This window comes from Corvus brachyrhynchos, unplaced genomic scaffold, assembly GCF_000691975.1.
Source record: "Corvus brachyrhynchos isolate BGI_N302 unplaced genomic scaffold, ASM69197v1 scaffold17, whole genome shotgun sequence".
Lineage (NCBI taxonomy): Eukaryota > Metazoa > Chordata > Aves > Passeriformes > Corvidae > Corvus > Corvus brachyrhynchos.
Genome location: NW_008240046.1, coordinates 15,895,637 through 15,922,957, shown reverse-complemented (window position 1 = coordinate 15,922,957; position 27,321 = coordinate 15,895,637). Strand labels below are relative to the sequence as shown.

General features: G+C 35.0%; 2 protein-coding genes across 11 annotated transcripts in view; one reads left to right on the top strand and one right to left on the bottom strand.

Annotated features, from left to right (window-relative positions):
* The window catches only part of WDR17 (WD repeat domain 17), a 58,372-nt gene extending 46,690 nt beyond the window's left edge, over positions 1-11,682 (top strand). For 4 of the 6 annotated variants that reach the window (XM_017744496.1, XM_017744497.1, XM_017744495.1 and 1 more), the window contains 8 exons: positions 1,844-1,864; positions 2,823-2,934; positions 3,651-3,792; positions 3,878-3,980; positions 4,827-4,928; positions 7,035-7,130; positions 7,298-7,481; positions 9,157-11,682. In XM_017744496.1, the coding sequence (XP_017599985.1) occupies positions 1,844-1,864; positions 2,823-2,934; positions 3,651-3,792; positions 3,878-3,980; positions 4,827-4,928; positions 7,035-7,130; positions 7,298-7,481; positions 9,157-9,276 (880 nt within the window). In that variant the 3' untranslated portion in view covers positions 9,277-11,682. The other 2 variants (XM_008641484.2, XM_017744500.1) reach the window with 2 other exon arrangements.
* Positions 11,683-14,040: 2,358 nt separating this feature from the next.
* Positions 14,041-27,321, bottom strand: part of ASB5 (ankyrin repeat and SOCS box containing 5) — a 40,608-nt gene continuing 27,327 nt past the window's right edge. For 3 of the 5 annotated variants that reach the window (XM_017744502.1, XM_017744501.1, XM_017744503.1), the window contains 7 exons: positions 25,057-25,124; positions 21,582-21,661; positions 20,348-20,455; positions 18,801-18,951; positions 18,533-18,667; positions 16,307-16,498; positions 14,041-14,947 (listed from right to left, as the gene is read on the bottom strand). In XM_017744502.1, coding sequence (XP_017599991.1) covers positions 14,820-14,947; positions 16,307-16,498; positions 18,533-18,667; positions 18,801-18,951; positions 20,348-20,455; positions 21,582-21,661; positions 25,057-25,114 — 852 coding nt within the window. In that variant the 5' untranslated portion in view covers positions 25,115-25,124 and the 3' untranslated portion in view covers positions 14,041-14,819. The remainder of the gene's footprint in view (positions 14,948-16,306; positions 16,499-18,532; positions 18,668-18,800; positions 18,952-20,347; positions 20,456-21,581; positions 21,662-25,056; positions 25,125-27,321) is intronic. The other 2 variants (XM_008641481.2, XM_008641482.2) reach the window with 1 other exon arrangement.

The following is a 27,321-nucleotide window of genomic DNA, read 5'->3' as shown; positions in this document are numbered from 1 at the left end:
AGGGGAAGCTTTCTGTCATAAATTTTCTTTTCCTCATTATAGTGATTTTGCTTTGAAGAATACAACTTCTTGTTTTTTACCTAACAATGAAAAAGCAGAAAACCTTCCTAAGGTATACTTGGCAGCTGTATAACTGTTTCATAATTAACGTTTCATAGAAAATGTGCACTTAAACAGTTAAGGATCAGTTTTTCTTCTACAGTTAATATTTGCTGATGTATTTAGAGGTAGCCTGAGAGAAACATAGTGGAACTCCTCTCTACAGAACATTTAGCTTGCTCTAGACAATGAAGCATTGAAAATGCGAAGATAAGAAACTGGTGACTTTCATTTTGCCATGGTTTAGCATGTCTGCTTTCCACCAGTCTTAATAGGGTCATTTTGGTAACTCCATCGGCAGGTTTTAAAGTGTCTGAAGCTCCTTCTTTGATCTCCCTGCATTCATTGTAAAGGGTGATTTCTGTGTAGCCTCCAATAGGAAGCACTGGATGTGGATTTAAGAAAAATAGTGTATATTTTTTTCAGTTCCTTAAGAAAAGCTTGCTGTGATCTGAGGGCTGTAATAAGTGCTTGTGATAGTATGGCATTTATGTTTAGGTACACAAAGCTTCTGTAAACTTATGGCATGTGTATGCTGAAGTCTACATGGGTATAGATGAGAAAATGTTAAAGCGGTGTAGCACATATTGCCCAGGTATACATCTGAATTTGTCAGTGGGTTTCACATGCTGTACTTAACACCCTGCAATCCTGGATTCTGATTGCCAGCCATTACAGCATATTTTTTCTATTCTGTAGGAAAAGATCAGAGATTCATGGATCTCTTTGTTTTGTAATAAAGAGATTCTCACACAGCATAATCCCCTTGGTTCACTGCATTCATAAGATCATGTATGGGGAAGCTGGAGTTCAAGGGTCTCTGATAGTTGAAGGGCTCCCTTTTTATTTTACTGGTTGTTATGCTTAGGGATATCCATCAGTTGGAAACATTTCGCTGTAGTGAAGCACTTAACTGTAGACATGAAAAGGAATACGAGAAGGATAGATTAATATACCCTGATAGATTAATACAGAAATCAGTTACTGGTGGAATGTTTCTTGGGTTTTGGTTGGCTGTCTTTAGAAGTGCTCTAAAATATAAAATCAAGCCAAAAAATAAGTCAAAACTAAACATTCATGCACTTTCCTAAATCTACAGCCTTGAGGAAATGTGTGAGTGTTTAAGGACACATTTTTATTTGCATTTAACACCTAAACACTGTCAAAAGCAGCTTTCTACTATTCAAAAGGCTAGTCATATGAGATACTGAATTCTGCATATGCAAACTCAGACACCTCATTTTGATCTTTATATGCAACAGTGTTTTCAGTTTGATTCTTAAAAATCGTTCCAGGTAGCACAATTTGTACGCCATTATATGAGGGCTTCTTTGAATTACTTTTTTTTCAAATGAATGTTGGATTTCAGTTTTATGACAAGACAATTTCTGATCACTTAAAAAAATGTTTAAATTGTTTATGAAGATTAATACATATGAGTAAGTGATCTTGAAAATAGCTTAAGAACTTGTGAAATATCCTAGATTCTGAAAGAGTGCTTCTGTAACTTGGAAAAGTGGCTGTTGTACAGTAATAGTATCACAGATTTTCTAAAGACCTTTTGGCATTAGTTTCTTTAGGTTGTCAAAAGGCATAAAATAGAAAGCTGGTTTTTTGTTGTTGTTGAAGCCAGTTGCCCTGACCCTTAGATTTGCTGTTGTAGTTTAATTATTTGCTATCAGATATTTTCTCTGTAAAGTAATACACAATTTTGTTCAATACTGTTTCAATGTCTTCCTTTTAGCTTCCCATCACTTGGATACAGGTATTTTGCTTTTTTTAGAGAAAGTTTAAGCTTATTTTCTCCCTTTATAAAGTCACATGCTTTTCAAATCTAAGTTTCCTAATTTTTAATTGTGATTAGTACTTGAAAGTGGGATAGAAAGCAGTTGCAAGTACTGGATAATAGCTTACTTGAACATTTTTAAGCTAAGAACCACATTCTGAAAATCCAGAGGAAATCAGTAGGATTTTTTGCCTTACACAGGGGCAAGTCAGTCTTGAGGTTCACAGGAGACATGACATCTGCATGAATAGAAGAGTCACAGAATAAACAGTTCTTAAAACTTAAATAGAACAATTTCCAAATAATTTCCTAATATTACACATGTTCTCTTCAGCTGTTTGTTGCATGAAGGATAGGGTAACAAATGGTAGAAAGTTTAGGAAAATGTCAGAAATGTCAGTTTGCTAAAACAGTTTTCCTTTGAGAAGGATGAAAATAGGTATTGCATTCTTTTCTCATATAATCTATTTCAATATCACATGAGCACCAAGTCGTTCTGGATGACTGAGAGATGTCCTATGTTGATGTCATGAAGCTTTAGAAGCCTGGAATTTTGAGGATGGTTTCATGACACAGAACCACATTATCATCTTTTCCTCTCTCAAATTTCATGGTTCCTACACTCCTTTCCCATCCCTGCCCACATATTCTTCCAATTCACTTTGAGATGGTTCTGATGCTTAAGAATTTCACAGCTGTTTAATTCAACCAAATAAAGCAACAGAAAATTAACAAATTACTTTCCCAAAAAGATGAAAAATTCGTTGCCTTATTTGTTGAACAAAAATGGTCTTAGAGACTGAGCTTGCTTCTGCACTTCTCTGGAAATAGTATTTTTTCAGTAACTCTTCTTTATAAAAGGAATGTAAAAGAGAAAATAGTTTCCTTCTATTATAAACCATCAAGAATAACTACATGTCATCTTTTGTTTGTGCAGGGATTTAGCAGTTGATCTTCTTATGATGATTCCTGATAATAAACTGCAGTTAGTAAAACTATGTGCTTTTTATCCTGGATGCATAGCAGAAATAAATGACCTGCATGAAAAGGTACAATGAAAAAGGATTTACCTGAATGGTAATAAGGTTTTGTATTGATTTATTTACTAACTTCAAAAAGCATTAGGCCAAATAATGGATGAATTTTTCTCTACAATCTTATATGTAACATATCCTTTTTGACTCTATTAGTCTTTGTTGACTTTATTTTCAGTATTGTACAATAAATTTAGTTCTTTATTTCTATCCTTTGTGTACTCTTTTTTTCTTTCCCTGACACGTTACTTTCTGAAGTAGCTTATGATCTTCAGAATTACCTGTCAGTATGATTTATAACCTGCTAGATGTGCAGCCTAATCATGTTTTGGCAGATCGACTTTCTGTACAAGTCTAAATTGTTTTATATCTTATGCCTGTAATGTCCTTAAATGCCCCCTTTCCTCTTCAGCAGCAGAAGGGTCTGCTTTGATAACTCCCTTAGGGTGCAACTCAGACTGCACACTTACTAAACAGTAGTAAAAACTTCACAAAAACATTAGCAAGAAAAACTGGTACTGCTTAAATTAAAGTTACAGAACCTTTTCCTCCAGTGCTGTTCTCTGGTCTAGATGGCTTTCTTAATGCACATTTTATGCAGGTATGTCTTTCAATGACTCCTTCAGAGAGAGTTTTTTCTTATTGTTATGTGCAAACATCAGTATTTCTCTGCATCTTAGAGAAGTGTTTGAACATTTCAGTAACTTTCTGGCAAAATGTTTGTTTTCCAGTGTAACCTTCCTGATGTGGAAGAATGTATGCGACTGGCAGAGACAATTCATGCAGATGGGGATATATTTGAAACAATAAAATACTATCTGTTAAGCACAGAACCTGAAAAGGCTCTCCCTATTGGCATTCAATATGTGAAAGGTAGGTATTTGGATGAACAATTTTAAAGCAGAAGTCATTTGTATAACTTGCCTCATGAGATATTTTTCTTTTTATTTTTCAACAGAACAACTTTGTGGCTCAGATTGGACTTTAGATTCAGTCTTTCTGTATCTTGATCTTCTAAGTTACATGCCGACTGAACAGTTAATGTTGCCTAAGTGTAGTGAGTGAGTATATTTTCCTGACTTAGAAAAGTGGAACTTTCCTTAAAGGAATCTTTTGGAATGAATTTACAAGTGCACATTGTCAGTATCATTTGTTTTTGTTACCAGAAAAGGGACACAAAAAAAAATTCAGCAACATGCTCGTTCCCAGTCTGGAAAATAGAAGGTGGAACTTTCCCAAATTTTGAAGGTTTAGCAAGAAAAAAAAAGATATTTTACTGCTTCTTTCTCTGTGGAGCATTTACAATGTGTGCATCAATGTTGGTTTTATGTGAAGAGCTTCACTTTGATCGGCTCTGGCTTCAGTTCCCTGAAGTGGTATCACAAATCATGTGGACTTTTATGTCAAAGTCTTAAGGAAAGTTGGGCAGCCACTCTCAGAATTAACTCTAAAATAGTTGGATAGCTCTGGTTCACCTTTATAATGGATGGTTGAAGCTAGGCCTAGATGCCTACACAAGTATATATGTGAGGAACAAAAAGGAGAAAGAAGTTGTGGAAACTTGGTAAACTGAAATTCACCTAATATCTGGGGCAATTTTATTTACATTTAGAGTTCTATCACATTAAAATGTCTGAGTGATGCTGTTTTTATAACTTTACATGATTGTGCTTAAAAATTGTGTTGTACATGCCATTTAAGATTTAATGATGGAGATCGATATGAAGCAGATGGAATCTGTTCTAACAGTTCCATGACACAGAAAGTAAGCATAATCAGCAAACATATATTCTTCACAAAAGGTGGATGGATAAATTAGGTTTTAAAATTATAATGTGAATATGAGTTTGTTTAATGTTTTTGCAAATGCTTTTTGTTTTTCATGATTGATACTTGTTCATTTCTAGATTTCGGAATGAGTTGCTGATTTTGTGTGGCTACGTTGGTGCTTTACTTGCTATCAGAAGACAGTACAATAGCATTGTACCTGCACTGTATGAGTACACAAGGTAATACAGTGTTTTCATTAACACTGAGTAATTCCAGTCTTTATTATGGCATATACCATACACTGACCCCACTTCTTCACAACCCCTCACAAAACAGCTGAGTTCCCAGTTCTGTTATAAAGTTGTAAAGGTATATCTATGCCTGCATGTACAAGCTTCTTTACTTTCTTTATGCATTATACATGTATGAGTTTCTGAGGTAACTCAACAAGTTGTGAAACCAGGGTGTCAGTCAAACTCTTAGTTCTGTAAGAAAAACTATTTTTAGAAGTAGCTGAGTATTCAGCATCACTGCCAGGTGTGACTATATGTTGCCAGTAACACTTTAATTTGTATCTACCTGTAGAACATTTGCCAAGACTTCCTCAGTACCGAAAAGGAGTAGCTTTGAGTTTGGAGCCCATGACTGGGCACTAGCTTGATTGTCACCAAGAAACCCACTTTGACCTCCTGTTATTCAGTGACCTGATATTTCTAGACATTAATGACTAATAAGCTAATATTCCCAGACACCAATGACTCCCAGCCCACTTGATGTGATCTGGCCTGGTGCTGCCTGCTTTGTCCAGCTCAACCCCAACCAGCCACCTGACTAGACTTGACCTGACTAGGCCCACCAGACTAAACTTGACTGACTTCAATCAGCTCAGCTTGACCCAATTTACCTGACCTAACCTGACCTCAACCACTTCCCGTGACCCAACTTTCTCCACTTGGCTTGACCCAGCCCAATGAAGCTTGGCCCAACTCACTTGGCCCTACTCAACCTGACTCACTTCATTTCTTTTGGTACACTCAATTTCATCTGACCCCACTTGAACTTGAACCAACCAACTTGGACTAGGAAGGAGAAAGATTAAGATCAATAATCTTTATATGGTAAATAAAATAGGCTTACATAGAATACTTTAGTGTTCCTTAGAGAATAACCATAATTGTTTAGTCTTCCTGTCTGGTTTGGTAATGATATCCAGCTGACTAACTTCCACTTCTTCACATTTTGGGGCTGTCAATTCCTCTTTCTGTCCCCTAACTTGCTGGATAGCAAGGCCATTTCCAGTATGTCCCTGATTTTATAGTGCAAGCTATGCTGGCATTATTCTAACTGTTACTGCTCCACTAACTGCTCTAACCCCCACTGTAGCTTTGCTTATCATCTCAGTTTATTTATCTCTTCATCGAGAATAAATGTTATGTTTATGTCATTCAGTCCTTTCACACCTTACTAGAATTGCAAGCTTTCCAACGCCTGCTGATATTTTATCAGAATTACCAAGGGTAATTCAACAACTTAACATGTCTTTCTTCTTAGCTATCCTCATTTCTGAAACTTGGTAAGAGGATTGGGAAAAGGAGCATTTGTTTGTTGTTGGTTTGGTTTTTTTCTTTTCTGAACCTAAAGAAATAACAAGATGAAATACAAGCTTTTACAGAAAGGCTATTCTGATATGGATATTAATAGACTAGTAACAAGCAGTTTTTTAGTTTCCAGCCCATCTTAAACTGCACACTTACCTGCTTAAGGTGGACAACTTACATGCTTAAGCAGGACATTTTTAAGGTATCCCAACACAAATGAAAGATGGCTGAATTAGGTCAGGTAATAACTGCCCCTTATATTATATTTTGATAAATAAAAAATGCATCCACTGCAAGGGCTTTGAAACTGTTTTCTCTAAGTGAAAAAAGGCTGTCCCAAAGCATGTGTTGAATCATGTTTCTCTAACTGCATTTTTACCATATGTAGTATATATAGGCAAAATGGATCCTTAATTTTAGTAAAGTTGACAATATTAAGAAATAAAAACACATACGGTCTTAAAATATAGAATTGCCTCAAATTAAAAAAAAATAGAACAAATTAAATAAGATGTAAATAGGGATAATGAAAATAAGATTTAAATCAAAATCTATACTTTTATATCTAGTATGAATATTACTAAGGTTTAATATAGTTTATATTGTGAAGGATCAATTTATTTCCATAGTTATTCCATATCCAATCAGAAATAGTTTTACTTTACTACTGTCTATCATGTTTTGCTTCTAAGAAAACAGTCATTATTGGGATTAATTTGGACTTTAATTACTTGCGTTCCTTTTCAGTCAGCTTTTAAAAAGACGGGAAGTATCTGTACCTTTGAAAATCGAACAGCTTTCTGAGGAATTAGATGCATGGAGAGCTTGCACACAATCAAACAAGTAGGTGGAAAAACATAAAATTAACATGAGTGAGAGCAGTAGTATTTAACTGTTTAGTTGTACCTTTATTCCCTATGTAAAGTCTGAAGGTCACTGCTTTGAGGGTCTTACTTTCTAACACAAATTAAGAAGCAAAATTGAAAACCAAATTTCTTTTATATTGCTAGGCCTACGGATGAGTTGCCATGCACCCCACCGTCTGAATCGCAGAGAGCACTGTACTCAGTACTCGTATCGCGAATTCAGGAGGAGCCTCTGAAGGGGATGGTTGGGCCAGACTGTGTCACTGGATCAAATCTTCCTAGTCATTCAGATGTTCATATCTCTTGTTTGACAGGGCTAAAGATCCAGGTATGGTTTCAGAGAGCTGAAGTGTTCTTTCTTCCTGATAGCATTGACTACTTGTGAGGTTGCCATAAATCAAAGGTCCCTCCCATCATTTGCCTGGAAAAATGTTTACCCTGTTATCACAGGAGTAGAGTTAAAGGTGACAGGCAGTGACATCTATAAGATTCTATATAAGAAAGGCTATATAAAGAATTGCCCAATCAAGTAGTTGTCATTTCCCAAATCCAAAACCTTTTAATTTCCATGTGAAAGATTTCCTTTGCTAAATGTTGTGTCTAAAGTGCATGTATCTTATTGGCTACTCCCTCACCACAGCTTGAATAAAAGCTAGGAAATTATTTGTCTTCAACCACATACTAACATTTTTCTGGTTTTGGCTTTTATTACTATGGAAATGCATACTGCAAAACTTGGAATTCATGACTAATTAAATCCAGCATTAGAAGACTAAATATTCAAATATATTTATTCATCACTCGCATAGAGTTTAAAGATTAAAATGCATTAGTCCTTATAATACCTCTTTAGCATATGTTGTTATTTTAATAAAGAGAAAATTGAAAGATCCTGAAAACACTACTCCTGACTCCAGACAATGCCTGAATTTACTTTCCTAAGTGATGCCAAGTCTGTTTCCTCTGTCCAGTGTAAGATGTCAGCCCAAAGAGTAACAGGGTGGTTTAGAGTCTAAGAGGGATGGATAGTTTTGTGACAAAAATTGGAGATTACAAAATGCTAGTGGGATTTTCGAGGTAAACAAAATTCTCAACTGTTCACCATCAGTGTAAAAAAACTTGTTCTCAACACTTCCACATTAGATCAGTGGTCTCTGTCTATGGCTGTACTCTCAACATTTGCTAACAGCCATGTAAAGCTGCCACTGTTATAATCCATTCAACAAGAATACCAAATATGGTGTCACCAGCTTGTCATCTACAGGATACTTATTTCTGGATTAGCATACGTTAGGAGTCATGGCTTTAAACATGCAGATCAGCTCAAAAGTCAAAATTAATTAATACTAAAGTAGAGCAGCCTACTTGTATGGGTTTACAAGTTTTATGTAGCAAGTTTGAGAGCATAACTCTTTCAGAAAGCACTGAAATGGAACTGCAGCTTTGAGAGCAGATTTTGTCAAATTAATAAATTAGCAAATAACTCTTTTTCTATCAGATGAATGAGTATTTTGTCCTTTTCATAGTGAATATTTCAAATTATTCTGTAGACTCCCTGTAGACTGTTTTCAAACAATTCATGGAGGCATTATATCAGGGGGTTTTTTGTGGATAGGAAAAAGCATAGATCAGCAGAGACAATGATGAAATACGGACATTATTCAGAAGAAAAATGCTTGTTACCTCAGTTTCTAATTCAGGCTAAATTTAACTCTGGAATAATTGACAAGCATATATAAAATAACAATAAAATACATCAAACTAAACATTTAAATATTTTGAAATGCTGTGTTGACAGATTTGGGAACATAAGTGCCCTCAATGTGTAGCTGTTACCAGAGTTTTAAGTCAGGGGGTAAAATTTTTGCATGAACTTAGATGACAGGTCTGAACAAGGTTTTTATGTTCTCCTCAGATGAAATGTGCTTTCTGTTGTGGTGGCCTTTATACAATACATGTGTAATTCCTTTTTCTTTCCCTTCCCAAACATTTTTGCTTTACAGGGTCCTGTGTTCTTTCTCGAAGATGGAAAATCTGCTATTTCACTGAATGATGCTTTGATGTGGGCCAAAGTGAATCCTTTTTCACCATTAGGAACAGGAATACGACTTAACCCATTTTGATGAGGTGTTTCCTCTGTACTTTATCGTGCTTAAAATAACACTCTGGGGCTTAATGCTGATTTAACCTTGATTGTCAAAGGACAGAAAGGTCGTAGTTGATTCCTCCTGAAGGTCAATTACTTGAACTTTGAAAATTGTAAAATGAGAACAAAAGGATTTCTATACAAATGTTTGTTGAGAATCCAAAGAAAAAAGTTATTTGATAATCCAAAGAAAAAGTCCTAATTTCATATATAGCCATGTCATTTTTTTAATAAGAATATTGTCATCAGACAATTATTTTTGTCACCTCTGTGTGAATAGATGCTTTGTAAAGTAAGCAACTATCTACACATTACCAAAATATTGATAACAAACTGTGAAACCCATAAACACACTTCCAAATATATCATATAATAATAGAATTACTTTATTGATAGCAACTATAACCTGTTTTTAGAATGACTGAAATATTGTGGCTGTTTCACACTGTCCCCCTTTTTAATTTGAACTAATTTTACACACAGGGTTCTACAGCAAAAGTAAAATTTAAAGAGTAGATGTTTTTTTCATCCACTTGCTATTGTGCTTTAACAGCAGTAGAAATAGAAGCTCACTTATGTTTTGTTTAGATTATCTATTTATTATCTATTTATTTAAATTATCTAGATTACAAAATTATATTTTCTAATAGGATCATCTTTGGCAACATTCCCCCTTATACTTTCACTGGAGGCTAAAACTCTTTATGAACTTTTTTTTTTTTTTTTTAAAAGGCTTTGTAAGGAACAAATAGAAAATTTATTGAAATTATTTAACTATGCTATGTACATTTAAAATGCTTGTTTTCTTTTTATATTTTGTATTAGTTATAAACATGCATATAGTATGACAGACCAGCAGTAAATACTTGTGCATATATATTTTTATTTACTAAATCTACGGTCAAATGGAAAAATTGTTATGGCAATAGAATACTAAAAATATTTAAACTTTAAAGCTGTGTATAGTACAGAATTTAATTATTAGGCAAATATTATACTTATTATTCTTATTAATAATTCTTAGAATTGCTCACCTGTGGAAAAGATGCCTTGGTTACAGTACTCTTTATTAGCTTAATTGATGGCACATAAGCAGAAATCTGCTTTACCTGTTCTTACATTTTTTGCTGCTGCTTTAAAATAAATTTTAAAATTTATTTAAATTCCTGGTAGTTACATGAAATGAGGCTGCAATTAAAAATTGGCAGAATTATTTCTATAGCAACTGTTATAAAACTGGAATTAGTATCAGGTATCTATTTAGCAGATCTTATCAAACAGTCCTCAATATAGAGGTAAGCTATGCCCTTATTTAACTATAGAAATAACAATGCCACCATGCTGGAAAGGTGGGATGGAGATTAGAAATTAAAAATCCCGGTTGTTGTTTTTTTCCTCCCTCTTCAAAATGGTAAAATTTCATTCTGGCAACGTTCTGGAGTATTATTGCAGGGTTTCTAGTGTAAGAATATATTGGGCAGAGGGAATGCTCAGCTGTTTTGCAACCTAAAACCCCCATTTTTGTACGTACGTGGGTGCTGGAACCTAATGTTTTACTTTCTGCAGATATTCTTTGAAAATGTTTTTCCTTTGTTTACTCCATGGAGCTTGCAGAAGAAGAATTCAGTTTCAGAAGTTAAAATTCATAGTTTTTGATCAGTCAGTGTCTGATCTTGCTTTTGTCAAATGAAAGACCATCTGTCTTTTAGCACAGAAATCTTACAACCTGGTATATAAAATTGTTGATGCAGAGGTGGAGAGCAAAGGTAAGAACTGAACATGCAGCCCCATGACTGATGATTGGGATCTAAAGCATTGACTCAACTGCCATTCTACTATATTTAAAATCTTTTGTTGTAGTGTAAGGATTTTTACTAATATTTCACAGTTAAAATATCTTACAATATGTAGTATAACTGCATCAATGTGTTGCACATAAATTGTGCCTTAACATGAAATCTTGGGCAAATGTACTCCCTCTTTAAATTATAGAGTGAGGTTTAAGAATTCTTTCATTACAAAAATACAAAAACAAAGTCAAAGGTGTTTTTTATATTGGGGATCCATCAGATAAAAATCATTGTGAATAACATGAGGTTGCATTTTCTTTAAAGTTTTGTACAGTGGTGAGTGAGAGGAATATGCAGAAAAGGTTGTCATTGTATCTGCTGTTACAGCTGTGGTTGCAACTGTCAACGGGTTCAAAAATTATTTTCAAAAATAATTTCAGATTGTTTGCTAATATGTAGCTTCATTGTCTAGTACAGCAAGTCAAATACAGATATCTCTCCCTTAATATTAAAGAATACTTTGTCTTCAAAAGACTGTTTGACTCCTCTGTAAAAGTCCTATTTCCATTTGAATGAAGAAACATATCAAGCTACACAGCTAGTGCTTTCCAGTTAAATTATTAAATTAAATCCAGTTAAAAGCTTTCCAGCTTTCACTATTAAATCTCAGTTAAGTTTAACATCACTTTATCCCTGCGAAACCAAATCAATTTTTCTGTGGAAATAATCTGTCCAACAGTATTGATATGTTTATAAGCTTCAGAGACAGCTTCACTGGCAGCTGCAGTCTGAGATAGGAGATCTGGCACTTTAAATCCATGTTGCTGGACTGTAATGATGCCCTGTTTGTTCCACCCTGCGCAGAGCTCCCGCCAGGCTGGGCCAGTGATGCTGTGCTGCCTGTGGCCGGAGCCGAGTGGCCCCGCAGCCCCAGGAGAAACACAAGGAGAACCTTGTATTCCACGTGCTTTCTCAGCCCTGTACCTCCTGTGGGTCTCTGGAACACTTTCAGGAAGCCTACAGGATTCCACTGCTGGATTTCTTTCCAGAATTGACATATTACACTACTTTTTTTTTTTTTTTTCTGAAAATGCCTTAGAAGACTTTTTAACAGGTATAAAAATTCATTTAATAAGAGCTTTATTGTAACAGTCTTTAAAATTGCTCTGACCTGGGTCAATGTTTGCTTCAGATCCTGTTCCTAATATTTTAATATATTACTTAACATTTATTTCATACTAAGAATTCAACCCACCAGAGCCACATTGGAATAGGGCCCTCACAACATGAGAACAGTAACGAACCTGTTTCCTTTCATTTCTGGCTAAAAAAGGGATCATTTTTGGAAGGGATTTTACCAAGCACTAGCACCAGGTATTTCATTGCTCTGTGTTTTGGTATGTGGCAGTAGCGTGCTCTGACCTGCCAGAGACCTGTTCCAGTATGTAGTCCTGCCAGGCCAGCCACATCCATTCCCTATTTTGTTTGTCCCTGTTACATAGTAACAGAAGCAATGCCCCATCCAACTTGGCTCAGCTTGCCAAAATTAACTCAATTTTCACATAATTATCTGTTAGGAAAAGACGGGAGTTTATTTTGAAGAGTGCCTCTTGCCTGAGATCAAAGTAATGGTATTACCACAACCCAGTTTTTTCTGACTAGTCTCCTATTCTGTATAATTACAGAAAAAATAGTACCAAATACCTGTAAACCACAAAGACGGTCTTGTTTGCTCTTTGGATGGTGGCAGGAATCAGGGGGAACAGTGGAAATAGATATTGCAAATCCCACAAGAGCATGAACACACCTATTTGCAATGAGATGGGTTGGACTCTGACGTGACTCTCAGCAAAACTTTTAACATTATCTAGTTGTGTTCCGAACAGGTGTTTTGCAGAATCTTTGCTTCAATCTGATATAGGTGTATGTAACGTGAGAGCTTTTTGCCACTTTGTCTGAATCAAGCTTGAAAAGCGATGTGTACACCTGAAGGTGAGGATCTAAATGAGCTCATTCTACATGGAGAAGTTCAACAGTGCCGTGGTTGGCTTGGCAGTTCAAAGTTGGCTTGTCTGTCAAAGTAATACACAGTAATGGTGTTGTACCTAAAAACACAAATTGCTACTTTCTGGATGAAAACCAAAACCAACAGACTCACTCCAGTACAGACTCAGGATATGATGGACTCCTAAGCCTCTCCTCATATTTGCATTTGAATTTCCTTTACAAGGACTCCAGAAAAGACCCCTAACTAGAGTTCTTGCAGGGAACAGAAACAAATTAAGGTTATTTAACATGGTGTCAAGACAGCTGCATTTTTTATTAGGTGCATATAATTTAGCAACTGAGTAAGCATTCCTCTTTGTGAAAGCTTCCTCTATAGTTAGTTCCTCACTTAGCATCTTTCCAGTAGGAACATAAATACTGAAAGGAGTCACTGAAAAGGAATGGAAGAGAGTGAATCACCAAGGGCAAATGGCAAGTTTTCAGGTGTCCCATGCTTTGGTTTGCAGAAATTGAGTATCAGTCACTGAGAAAGTACTCTGTTCTCAAAGGAACAGATGACGAATGAGAAGAAGGAAAGGAGGAGCACTGCATTTTCATCTGTTCAGATCACAATCATCAAAATTCAAGGGCATGAGCAAAGCCTTAGGGTTTTCTACTATCTCTTGGGGCTGTCACCATTCTGTCTCTGGCTAGAGTTGAGCAACATAATTTCAACCTTTTCACAGAAATGCCTGCTAGGGTATTCTGAGATTTTTCAATAGGATTTTTGGAGCTGGGTACATGTTGACAAAACAGGTAGTAAGAGAAGTAATGTCCTTTCGTGAGCTGTACCCATCCTGATAAAGAAAACTGACTTTTTTGAAAACCTTGTATTCACCTCCTAAACTTGAGCTTGAAGATTCAGTATCCGCATCTCCACAATATACCTTCAGAAACCTCCCAGATACTATACATTAAAATAATTAATATGCTCATTAAACGCTTATGATACAGAACTGTTACGAAAAGATAAGGGAAGTGCCCATATAATTCTGTTTTACAAGAGGAGATCAAAAGAATCTCTGCATTAAGATTTTTGAGAAATAAGTTACTAATTGTACCAATAAACAGATTTCTATAAAAAATTGAGGTTATATTCATATCAGTTTAATTACAATTCACAGCACAGGCAATGAGGAAGACTAAAGAAAGTTTCTCACTGTGATTAATGAGTTGTCTATATAAAAGAAAAAAAGAATTGACGTCTAATTGTTTTATTCTTATCAATGTATATAGTGCACCCATCACTAAGTATTTTTAGGTACATGAACAACAGAAATTTAAAAACACATAAAATACTGACTCCAAGTGGAAAAACTTAAATAATAATAATGAAGAAACTCTTTGTGGTTCAGGTGTGTCAAACAGATTTTAAAAACATAAACACAATTAAAGTTAACAGCACTAAAGCTATTAAAGGTTAAGATAAAGTTATACAGTCATGTCCCAGAGTATCAGCACACTTATTCAATTCAGCTGGATTAGCACCTTGGCACTAGTTGCTGAATGGCTCCCAATTACTATTACATTACCAACACCAGGTGTCAAAGATACAATTTTTTTAAGCAATACGCAAAAGGCTTTTTTTTTTTTCTGCCCAGCAGTTCTTTAGATAAAATGTACAATGAACAGAGAGAAGAAAAAGTACTCGCTATATTTAAGTTTCTAACGATTAATTACTATGTTATCTGTACTGTAAGAAATTCTTAAGTATTGTTGGCAACTGGAGTTGTGGAACAAGATGCAGTCTAGCTCTTCCTATGTAATTTCGGATACATAGTCGGCAGAGCTGACAAAGAGAGGATGGTGTGGCTGCAAACAATAAAGAAAGGAGTTTAATTGTACAACTATAAAAGCCAGCAATTTATTTTACAACAGTCTTGCACAATAATGGGATTTCTAAAGAAAACAAAAAAAAAATTCACATTTTGCAAATTTGGCCTTTTTCTTCATTCCCTTTCCTTCTTGCCTTTCTCCCCTCAAAGATAAAGACTGGGGCTGTTTAAACCTTAAAAATAGTTAGGGAAATACTAAAGAAAGCAAGACAAGGTCAGTTTTTTTAAATGAAAAAACAGCTCCCAGAAAATATCTGATGTCAATAACTTTAAAAACTGCAGACTTGTTGTTTTGGATTTTTTTATTCACAGTACAGGTTACGTATCTGCTACAGCACTACCAGCTGCACTACCAATGCATCACTGCAACAAGAATAAGCAGGCAAAATACCCCGAGATCCTGGACCATATTTAGTGGTCTTACTAGTTAATAATAATGTCTTCATCACTCTGCCCCCACTCCTTCAAAATGAACATTGCTATTTTCTCTGGACAATAAACCTGTATCTGGTTCATGCCATGTAATTTTTTTCTTTGCTCTAACTTTTAAAAACATTACTAGTCTTGGTAAATTTGTGAAAACATACAGTTTTTAGAGGGGTTTTGTTAATAGCACTCAGACTACAGAGTGGTTTTTTGGAGGAAAACATGCATCAGTGTTGCTTGTCAGTTCACCTCTAAAGAGATACCCATGGTTATTAAAATAGTTTCTTTCTCTTGTGGCTTATTTTTACATTATACATAGGTCAGTCTGAACAAATCCACTTCCCTTTGGAATATTCTCTCTCTCCAAGGAAGATAGACCTTTAAGAGGTTTGAGGGACTCTAGACTCTTTAGTCTCCTATTTCTCAGGTTTTCATAATTTTGTAAAGAAAATTTAGAAAATTAAACTTCTTACACTTTTTGCCCACAATCAAAATAATTTGCTTTATATGCACATAAAATATATATTTAAAAATATTATGACAGCTGACGAAAATGAAATATATTTTAACCTGAAACTTAAATACTCTGTTTCTTTTTAACAAGGTCTGTAAAAACCAATAAAAATGTAGCTTTAATGTCTACTTCTGTAAACACCCAATAAACATATGACGATACTTTTTCAGCTTGTACAAATTCTGATGCTGCTTGATCAATGGGCTCTGGCCTGAGGCTAAACATTGCTGAGTATGTTTATAGTTAGAAAGGAAATTACCTGAATGCTCATGTATTCATTTCATAAAGCACAGTGTTACCTTCTATATCATGGGTTGTTTGGGCTGTTAATAATATGTGGGTTTGGTTTTTTTAATAATACAAGTTGCGGTTTCAAATATAAACGTGTAAACTTACCTTCATGAAACAGCAGTAGTCTCTCCACTAAACTGCTTGGGGCAGCTAAATCAACAGGCCTCTCAAAATCTGAATTTTTGGCATTTATGTCTGCCCCAAATTCAAGGAGTAAGTTTACAATCTCTGTACTAGAATGCTGGGCAGCAGCGTGGAGTGGAGTTTGCAAATGCTTTCCTTTCTGCACATTGGCACCTGGTGGGTAGATGCACATAAAGAGATGTAAGAAGAGATTAATTAAATTTGCCATTGAGTAAGAAAGACGAGGCTACAAAACAAACAAAAACCACCACTGGCCTGGAATGCCACAGTGCATTTAGCCACTTTCTTAATTTCATTGCATAGAACTATAGTTAATCACATCAGTGTTTTGTATGTTTTTGTTTTTTTTTTTTTTAATCCTAGGTTTTTTTACCTAAATACAACCAGATAAAAATGTATCAGGTACCAACCAGGTAACATGAGCATCATTGTTGCCTAATCATTAAAAAGCACTTTTTGTACACATTTAAGAAAATTTTCACTACATAAAAAACATACTTTCCTTATTTAGGTCTTAAAAAAAAAAAAATCACTAGACTGAAGTTTTGTACACATATTTTTGTGAGTACATCAACTCAAGAAGAAATCTTGGATGCTTTATAATTTTTCGAATGTCAGAACTAGCAAAGGGTTTGAAATAAACTCCCATCCCATCCAACCTTTTTTTATTAACCTATAAATTAATTTTAATTTTAATTAAGGTGAGATACACAGTCAAGAAAGCTAACAGGAAACAAAAACCCCAAACCATTAATTCTCCCATTCCATGGGTTCTAATTGTTACACTTTTACATTAATAGGGAATTGTTAACGTATTTTAAATTTAAATGGACTAAATTAATTTGTAACAATTCATTCATATTCAAGAAAAATAAATCCATATGACAGTTAAACTAAACTAGCTAGTATGGAAGAATTTCCCTTACAGGCAAGCTGTTGGTTCACCTAAAACCTAGCCTTCTTCAGACTTCTTACTGACCTTTTGTGGGACCAAAACACAGGTGATACAGTTGCCTTCTGTATCAACTTTACTCCCTGAATCAACACCTTTTGCATTTTAAATGCTCATTTGAGTAAAATAATTTAATAATGTCACAAATCTAGAAATTAGATCTGAAATCTGAATAATTCACTGTTCTTAATATTAACAATTTGAGCATGCTTCTGCAGTACCATTGTCTTGCTTATTTCATTGTCTATCTGCTTTTCAACTTCTAATACATTCTCACAAACTGATAAAATATGAAAAAATTTAGATTTACATAAGTAGTTACTTATATTCTCAATTTACATAGCCATTTCTACTTCAGGGCAGCAACCAATGTATGCCTTTCTGTTACTGTTTTTTCTGTATGGTAGCATTTGAATCCCAAAATATGCTAATTATACTTTTGCTGTTCTTAAACACAAAAAATCACGACATAGGATAATTAATCATCCAAGGAGATGGACTCAATGAGAAACACTTTAACTGCTTGTTTAAGTTCTAAATATAACATGCAATCAAGTAGAAAAACTATTCTGGTGCAATGATAGCAAGGCTGAATTATTCATATATAGATTTTAACTCCTTGTTCTGCAGGATGCAGAAGCCTGTATGTAGATGCCTGAAACACAGCAAATTGTCTTTGAGCTATCCCAGTTGTGTCCCTGGACTTGTGCTGAAACAGAGCAAGCCTTCAATATCTCTTACCCATTGATTAAATAAATAATCCGAAATTTAGGATCAGATGCCTTTTACCTCACCTCTTCCCTCTGCAACTCAGCCTCTATGTCTCATGAAAAGATCAATCAGAACTTGCTGAAAAATGAAAGCAATTGGGACTACATTGCTAAAATAGTTCAATTGAAATCTCAATGATTATTATGTAAAATTTCTCAAAACTAGTTTTTTACCCCTGTTTTTCCTACAGAAAATTAGTATCAATAAAGCTGCAGTATGTGCTGAAAATTTTGAACACACATTCTTACTAGTCTTGCTTCCTTTTTTCCTCATATGCTTACTAGAGCACCAAAAAATAAGATATACTAAGTTATTATAAGAAAACATGAATCAGCATAAAGTTTGAAGTAGAGCCCTGCAAGCAAGGGTTCCAGTTCAGTTGACTGAGCACAGCTGACTTCAAAGGTGAGTACAATATGTTTATTTTACAGACCAGCCATATATTTATTTAAATCATGACATACCTGCATAAAGAAGTTTTCGAATACAATGGATCTGCTGTGAAACACAAGCTACATACAGAGGTGTTCCTAAATGAGGAAGATCTTGGTCAACATCTATACCCCAGGATAGCAGTACCTCCAGACATTCACTGTGACCTGTCAGTACAAAGCATGACAGTTTGCTCGACTTCAGTATGCTGTCTCATGGGCAAAACCACACACATTGCTTAACCCTGTTACTGAGACATTGCTCAACTGCTCCACGTTTATTCAGGAAGTAGTTTCTTACCTCTGCTGGCTGCTTCATGTGTTGGTGATGGCAGACAGGACTCCCACTGAGCTTTGGCACCATACTGTAACAGGAGCTCAGCACATGCTGCACTGCCCCTCGAACAGGCATTAAATAAAGGTGTCACTCCATCAATTGTTGTAGCATTTACCTAGGATATATAAAATCTATTTATGAACAGAATTGAAAGAAAGGTAGATTTCTAAACAGGAAATAGTTAGAAATTGCATAAAATACAAAAAGAAAAGTGCTAGGTCAAATAACAACTGGCCAGTCCCTGTGCTACTGTCTTCCTCTTACCATGCTGCTCAGCTGAAATTAGTTTACTGTTTTTCTAGTTAAACTATGTTGGATAAATACACCTGGAATACTAAAGAGCATATATTGATGTCTGGGCAGTAAATAATTTTCAAAAGCCATTGCACTGAGCTTGTTTCACTGATACAGAAAATCTACACTTCACATAGTAAGGGGATAAAGGGATCTTCTCTCCACAGCTCTGGCAAGAATGCAAACTCCATATTAAATGTGAGCATTATTTGCCATTTTCTTTGATAGTTTTAGTCTCCAGGTTGAAGAGATATTTCACAGGATGGAGACAAAGCTAATAGCATAAGCCTACTGTTCTAATACCAACCTCATCACCGCACTCTTCAACTGAGTATTTCCAGTGTGAGAGAGTAAGGAGACAAAGTAGGCAACTTTGTGAGGGTTAATAATACTAAAGAAAGGAGCACAGGTATGAGGAGAGGGCTCCTTCCAGGACTCTGGCCTATCTTCTTTCATGCACCCCCCAAACCTACCAAAACAATTAAAAATACTAAAAATAAATCAGGTGGGAAAATGAAATTTTTTCCTGTAGTTTTGTATCCTTAGAATCCTTGTGCTACCTAAAGTAGGGAGAAATTGGTTTTGGAAACATCTATGTATCTTCTCTCTTTCTCTGTAGTAACACAGACATTTTCTACATGCTTCTCAAACCTGAATTTTAAGAACAATAAATATTTCCATTACAAAGATCAGAGATCTGGGAAGCTATGGACTTGAATTCTGTTGTCAACAGACATTGCAGTGAAAGTGATCCATAATGTCCCATTTTTGTTTTGGGATAAAAGGTAAGACAGTCTATGTCAGGAGTACAGAAAAGAGACAGTGCTTTAGTGCTTTTTTTATACTTAGACCAAAGAATTTTAAGAGCACACAGGTACAGTGTGACAGCAGACATTTTGAAGATTAAAAGAACAGTCTCCTGAAAGCCACTCAAAGCCAGAGGAACCCAGTCAAGTGGAGGAATGGGTTTCATATTTTAGAAGAGAAATATCATAATGAATACTGCTAACAGATTCACCCCGACTCATTACTGTCTCTGTGACTGCCCATCACTTTCATTTGCCAGCATTCAGATGGCAGCTGTAATTACATGAGATGAACGCAGCCAATTGGGTAAGTAGAGACCAATTACACTAAAATGAAGGAATATATCCTTCTCAGTTAAGCCAAGGTTAGCATTGGACTTCATGTAAAAGAAAACAAAACCAAAGCCTTACATTTGCTCCTGCTTCAAGGAGGATTCTTGCACATCCTACATGATCTCCCAGGCAGGCTTCGTGAAGTGGAGTTACTTGGTCAATTGTTAGTGTGTCTACATTGTACCCCTAGAATAGATGTGAATGGCATTTAAAGATCATAGAAAACCTATTAAAAGTCGTTTCCTCACACTACTGTTCAAATTAATACTTTACAGTGCTCTAAATAGGCTTAAAACTCAACCTGCAATAAGTAAATCCTCAGTGAGCATAGAAAGAATCTTTCATGAATCAGTGCATAACAGAATAAAAGTTCTCAGCTCTTCTTTTTTTTTCTTTTTTAATCAGAAATAGGCATAAAATATAAAGGGTATAAAGAAGATGGGAACAGACTCTTTCGATGCACAGTGACAGGGCAAAAGGCAACAGACCCAAGTCAGAACATGGCTAATTCCAAGCAGCTATATGGAAAAAAATTTAACTGGGGGACAGTGAAACCCTGAAACAGATGAGGGAGAGGATGGTGCATCTCCACTCTTGGTGATGTTTAAAACCCCATGATGACCTGAGTCTAAATTCTCCTGTTATTTTATCATCCTCTAACTTAAGGTCTGAAATATCCAAAGCTATGAATTTTAGCAAAGAAACCACTTATTGGATTGATAAAATCACCAAGCCCTTGAAATTTTTTCCAGTAGATGTAGTTTGATTCTTAAGAATGAACAATTTTATTTACTGGCTCTCATCAATTGTATTCTGTAGTATAATTTTTCAATATTGAAATAGCTAATGGATCAATACTGCAATATTGAAATTTAGCATTTACAGTATCTCCCTTTGCTATTAACAATTTTTTTTTTTTAAATGACAACTGTGCAGAACCCAGAATCTTTCAGTGATTCTTCCTGTTAACTAGTATCTTCCTGACTAGCTTTATTTACCCAAAGGCTTAAAGCAGTGAAACTATATTGATCTATACCTTGCAAGACCGGAAGACTGACATAAATTTAGACACAACTTCACAACTTTGATTGTTGGGTTGTTTCTTTTTTTTTTTTTTTTGGGGGGGGAGGAACATACAGAGAAAATATTTTAAATACTAGCTTATATATTATAATATGAAAAATTCCTAAATATGTATTGCTCTGAAAAATTCAAGTGAAAAAAGCAAAACAAAGCATACTAAATCTGTGTTAATAATCTATGCTGAGAAATTAAACAAAAATGAAAGCAATTGTAAGAACAGAGCCTTCACCTGTGACAATAAAGTCTTTAGAGAAAGAAGACGTCCTTGACTGGCCGCCTCATGCAGAGGTGAGCGATCTGCCCAAGAACCTATATAATAACAACAGTTATTGAATAAACCATATGAATTAGAAAGCCTTTAGAATGCACAGAGCAAAGCAGAAAATATGATGCACAGAATGAAGTCAATTGTCCTATGAAATTAATTTTTCCTCTTTAGAGACTGTATTTCAAATGATCAGTTTCTAAATAATAAAAAAGTGCTCTATAATGAACTGTAAACATCTCTAATAAATGATTATGTGTTCCACAGAACAAAATACTAAGATATTTATATCAGTAATCTGATTTAATAAATTCATTAATTACCATATTCCACTTCTATTTTTGCATTGCTTATTTTTAATACAAGTAATTAAACGTCGTAGTTGGAATATAGGCATTATTTGAACTTAAACCAGATGCAAAGCTGACTGAAGAAGTCACAAAGAAGCTGGTGTATATGAAAATCAGTGTGGAAATCTTTATGTATGGTGAGATTAATTTGAAGCTACTACATAAGTGCAAGGAGAGAAATACAGTGAGAATCACAGTAAAAAAATTACTATAGTAGAAATAAGATATAAAGTTTAAGTTTTCATTCCATAAACTATTAGGCTTAAAAATAATTAGCTATGTTTACTGTAAAGGTTTGGTGTTTATTTTCATTTACTTATCACCCCCAAAAGAGAAAAGTGAAAGAAAGTAGTAACCCAACAACAACCCTGCCTTCACACACATTCCCCCCCCCCCCCCCATAACTTGCAACCCAGCTTCCAGAGACATCCTGAAGCTCTTGCTGAAGGACCTGCCCTTTCCACTAGAAGACTGGACACTGACAGGTCCCTTCTAGCCAGCCAAGGCTGCAGGCAGAGCTGATATTGATTTATTGGATGAATTTTGAAAATCCAGTTTTGAGAGGCTGTGCAAGGAAGAAACAACTTCAAAATGTATTATGAATTATCAGTATTTATTCCTCTAAGAACAAAATCACTGGAACTGTAAAATACTAATACAATCATTTGTGTGAGTTATATCAAGCTGCCCAAATTCCTGAAGAAACGTAGAGAGAATTAGCCTGGAATGATGAGTTGCTAACATTGGCAGATGACTCTTCCATGAGTGCAGGTTTGACTTTGTTATGGACAGGCACTGCCTACAGAGCCAGCCACTGCATTTACTGACAACGCGATGAATCTGAAATGAGAAGGCTGTTGCTCAATCACTGGCAATCATCAGCCTAAGCACTAAGATAACTGCACCCCAGAAATAGACCCTGTTTCTGCTCCCTATTGGACTCCTTCTGGCCAGAACTTTCTGTTTCAGAAAGTACACTTTTGTTTACTATAAACAGCCCCCTCATATCACATCAAGAATGATGAAAAGATTAAGGCTACTCAACCTGAAAAGAAATCAGGGCATAGTTAAAAACATATGAAATAGTGCACAATAGGAAAATGTAGATAAAACCTCCATTTTCCTACTGGTGTTACTGAACGAGACTAACACTTACACAGACATATGACTGCATCTTGGAGAACACAGTGCACTTTGTGACTCAGCATTACTGAATATTACTGAGATCAAAAACTTGGCAAAACAAAAGCAGAGATGATTAGTTTAATTATCATAAGACTACATAAAGCTGATCACAGAAGTTTAAAAATATGAGAGAAAGGCTTTATAAGCCTGATGTTAAAAAAGCAGTGAGATTTTTATTATGTCAGGGTATCCTGTATGTGTGGAGCTCCTCGTACTCTTTCATCTGTGGCAGTAGATGTGCTATTGGGAAGACCCAGCTTCCAATACTCTGTCAGAATTATTTGCACTAAGCTCTGGTCATCTGTGTGTGCCTGTACACATACATTATTCCCTGTACTTTTTACTTCAGGTTTATTTAATGTAATGTTTTGAAATTCTTATTGATAGTCAGAATAAAAAAAAAAAAAAAGCAAAGAAAACCCAAATCAAACCAAACAAAAAAACCCCAAACAAACCAAAACAATACCACCACCAGCAACAACCAAAAACAACAAAAAAACCCAAACAAAACAACAACAAAACCAAAAAACAATAACAAAAAAACCTAAAACCAAACCAACCCAAAAAAACCCCACGAAGCCCACACCCACAACCAAAACCACCCCACACACAAACGGATTGGGATTTTAAGGGTTATTTTACATTAAAAAAACCAACTTGAGCTCAGAAACCTTCAAGTGACCCAATTTTGACAAATCATCAGTATTTGTCATCCCAATAAGCTCAGATAGATTTATTCTACTGTAATTTGGGTGTGTGTAATCATTATTTTACTTCTTCTGCAGTAGTATCTGAATGAGCACTCAAGTTGTTCTAATTCAAATTAACAAGATCCATTAAGTTCTCCTTCTAGCTGCTGCAAAAAATTCCTCAAATTTAAATCTGTATTTAGAGGTTGCTTTTGGTATTTTGTCACCCTGTCTCTATAGATGAGAACATCTCTCTCTTGACAGTTTATCCTACTCAATGTAAAGAAAAAAAAAGACACTTAACTGATAATATGGAAAAACATATAAAATTGTAAGAGTTATGAAGCTTTTATGCCCATTAAATACACTTACACTTCAGACATTTTTGTAGCCATGTATAAACAAAATAAAGATGCAGGTAGGATCTGAAAGCAACAATTTTTCACCTTTATTTCCTTCACCTCCTTCCATCTTGGATTGATCAGAAGAATGTCTATTAATTACTCCAGTGGCATTTGATACTCAAATGATGCCAGATCCTGTTGTAAGCTCTGGTTTGCACCTAGACGCACCTTATATCCCTATCTTCAGGCAGAGACATTCAGCAGCCAGCTGTTCCTGGTAAATCTATTAAATGCAAAATACCTGCATCATCTCTACTACTGACAAATCTAAAAGCAAAATGTTGCAGAACTATTTTGTGCTGACCAAGTTTGGAAAAAGAAAATTCACATTCCAACTGATTTCTTGATATACATAGTAATTCATTGTTAAATACCACAGGGACAAGAATATGCTCAACATAAATATGTATCATAAATACACATCAAAGATGTTCTTAAATTCTTTGCCTAGATTACTGCCTTCCGCTAATCTACAAATTACAATGTCTCTCACTTAGAAGACATTAACAAAAATATAAACAAGGACACTTTTTCACTCATTGTGTCTGTAGCAGCAGTATTAGCAAACACGGTCTATTCCAAAATTGATAATGCATTAATTCCCTACTGATGCTGAATGATGCTGAATACAAAGTATTTCTAACTATATATAGAAGCCACATGAGTTCCAAGTTCTCTGATGTACAGTTTACCAGAAGGGCAAACTATTACAAAGCATCATTGCTTTGTAAGCATTATCAAGAAAGAATCAATAGATTCACTGCATTAACAGGTGAAGTTAAAAAAAAAATTATGAATTATTATACAGTACCTAAATCTCCATCTCCCCATGGCACTTCCAGCCAACTGCAATTATAAATCCTACTCATTTCTTTCAATCTGGAAAATAAAAAAAAATTAAATAATAATAAAAAACCTCTGCTCTTGCTAGTTGGACCTGTTCTTAATATACTTCAGCTGTGTTTGGAAGGAGATCAGCAGCTCCCTGTAATACGAACTCTCAGCCTTCAGTAACACGGCTTTGAATATATGAGTGTGTAAAAGTTGTCAGTTTCTTATGGTAAAGGACTGCTGCCCTTTTTGTCAGTTTTTCACATTTCTTTCTTTAACATAACAGCTTCTCAAAGGGCCAGCATCTGTGCACTGGCTTTCCAAGACAGATTAACTGGAATTTCAACACAAGAGAAACTCACAGTAAAATCAAGAGAACTTTGACATGAATAAACTGCAGGACAAGCTCCTCCTTTTTTAACCTCATGCAAAGAGATACAGTTTTTTATCCTCAAAAATAAGTATCAGTACATAGATTTTAAGGAGAGCACTGCCAAATATCCCTATATTATTTTACTACTTCCTCATAACACATCTAGAAAAGAAAAGCAAAGATATTCTGAATATGTTTCAAATGTTGTTTGATCTATACCCTGAACTGTGTTTTTCTTTTAGTAGTTCACTATTCCTTCAATTATGTTCTAAAATATTCTTTGGTTGTTGAATTGGGGCATTGGTAGCTATTTTCAGCAGTGAAAATGTCCAAAAATAGGGAGGTGCAATTCTGACTTTGATTCATTTCTAAGTCATTAATGTTCTTTTCCTCACATTTCACTACACACCTCACTCCTTTGCTTCTACCTGCAATTATCTATAAGTCATTCCTGCAATTATAATCATAGTAGCAAAATGCTAAGTAAAAATATTTTCACAACAGTCTTTACCTCCAGTCATGTCATTCCTTTCATATTTATTTTTAAAAATTTGTGAAGTCTCCAAAAAAAATCAAAAAAACCAACAAAACAACAACCCCCAACTCAGTATAAAAAGTACATTAAAAGTTAGATTTTCAAAAGAAGGACTGTAATAAATGAAATTCTTCTCACTGACTTCATTGGGAGATTATTCATACCAGAGCTCAGCACTTTAAAAAATTACTGCTCTACGGCTAGACAGATTGAGTCCCAGTCCTCAGAAGAAGCACTATCATCAAAGAAGAACTGAAAATAGAAGCCTGACACAGCTCATTACTGGGAGATGAGAAACACAGAGTATTTGGAAAGCATTGTAGCTAATATTTATTTCTGCAAAACCAACAAATGCTATGTATTAAGACCAGGACTGTTACGTTTTATTTCTTAAGATGCACTATGAGTGCTTCAGATCCTGGCAACTGAAGCAACAGACAGGATCAATAACAAAAGAGAAAAACTCTGCAACATCAAAGTCCCAAGATCAACAGAATCACTTCACTCCCATTGTTGAAAGTGTCTGATATTTTGTATATCTAATTAGGTTCTAACATATTTTTACTGTGGCACTATAAAATTACTCATTTGTCTAAATCCCTTGTAGGATAAAGAAGCATGTCAACTACTTAATTGATATTTCATGATAAAAAATATTGAAAAAAATCTTCAATGAAGGATTTAAACATTTAGAAAGACATCTATGATGCTTAACTACCATGAATAGATATGACCAGAAAAACAGAAGCCACTTTTTTTTAATAAGTGAAGTTTCAACAGTCAACACTGAAGAACTTCAAGAGAATCAGAATTTAGGCTAGAAATTACTAAAATATGTCTGAAAGACAAGGTGTAGTTCAAGTGGCATTCACATATTTCATTTCAATATTTCAAACAATCTAAAAATTCTCTAACTATATAAGCATATAACTAAATATATATATATATATTGCTTATATGCATAAACATATATATATATGCATACGAACAATGAAAACTTGATTGGTTCAAACCAATATACTTTCCAATGTTTATCATAATGTAGCCTTTCACAATTTGGGGACTTCATTCCAAATGTAAATGCCAACAATTGTCTACTCCTAAAAATCATACAAAACAAACCTACTTTCCCACACAGTTGTCTCTAATGCACCTGCACTACGTGACTAGACATTAGTTTTGCCATTCCAGTGTTGCATTCAGTGAATGAGTTAGTATCCAAAATTTTTTCTATCTCCATGTCTAGCAGGATCTCTTTAAGATGACATCCAAACTATAAATTCACTGTAACATTGTTAATTTTCTACTGCCTTTTTCATGGTATTGTCCCAATAACA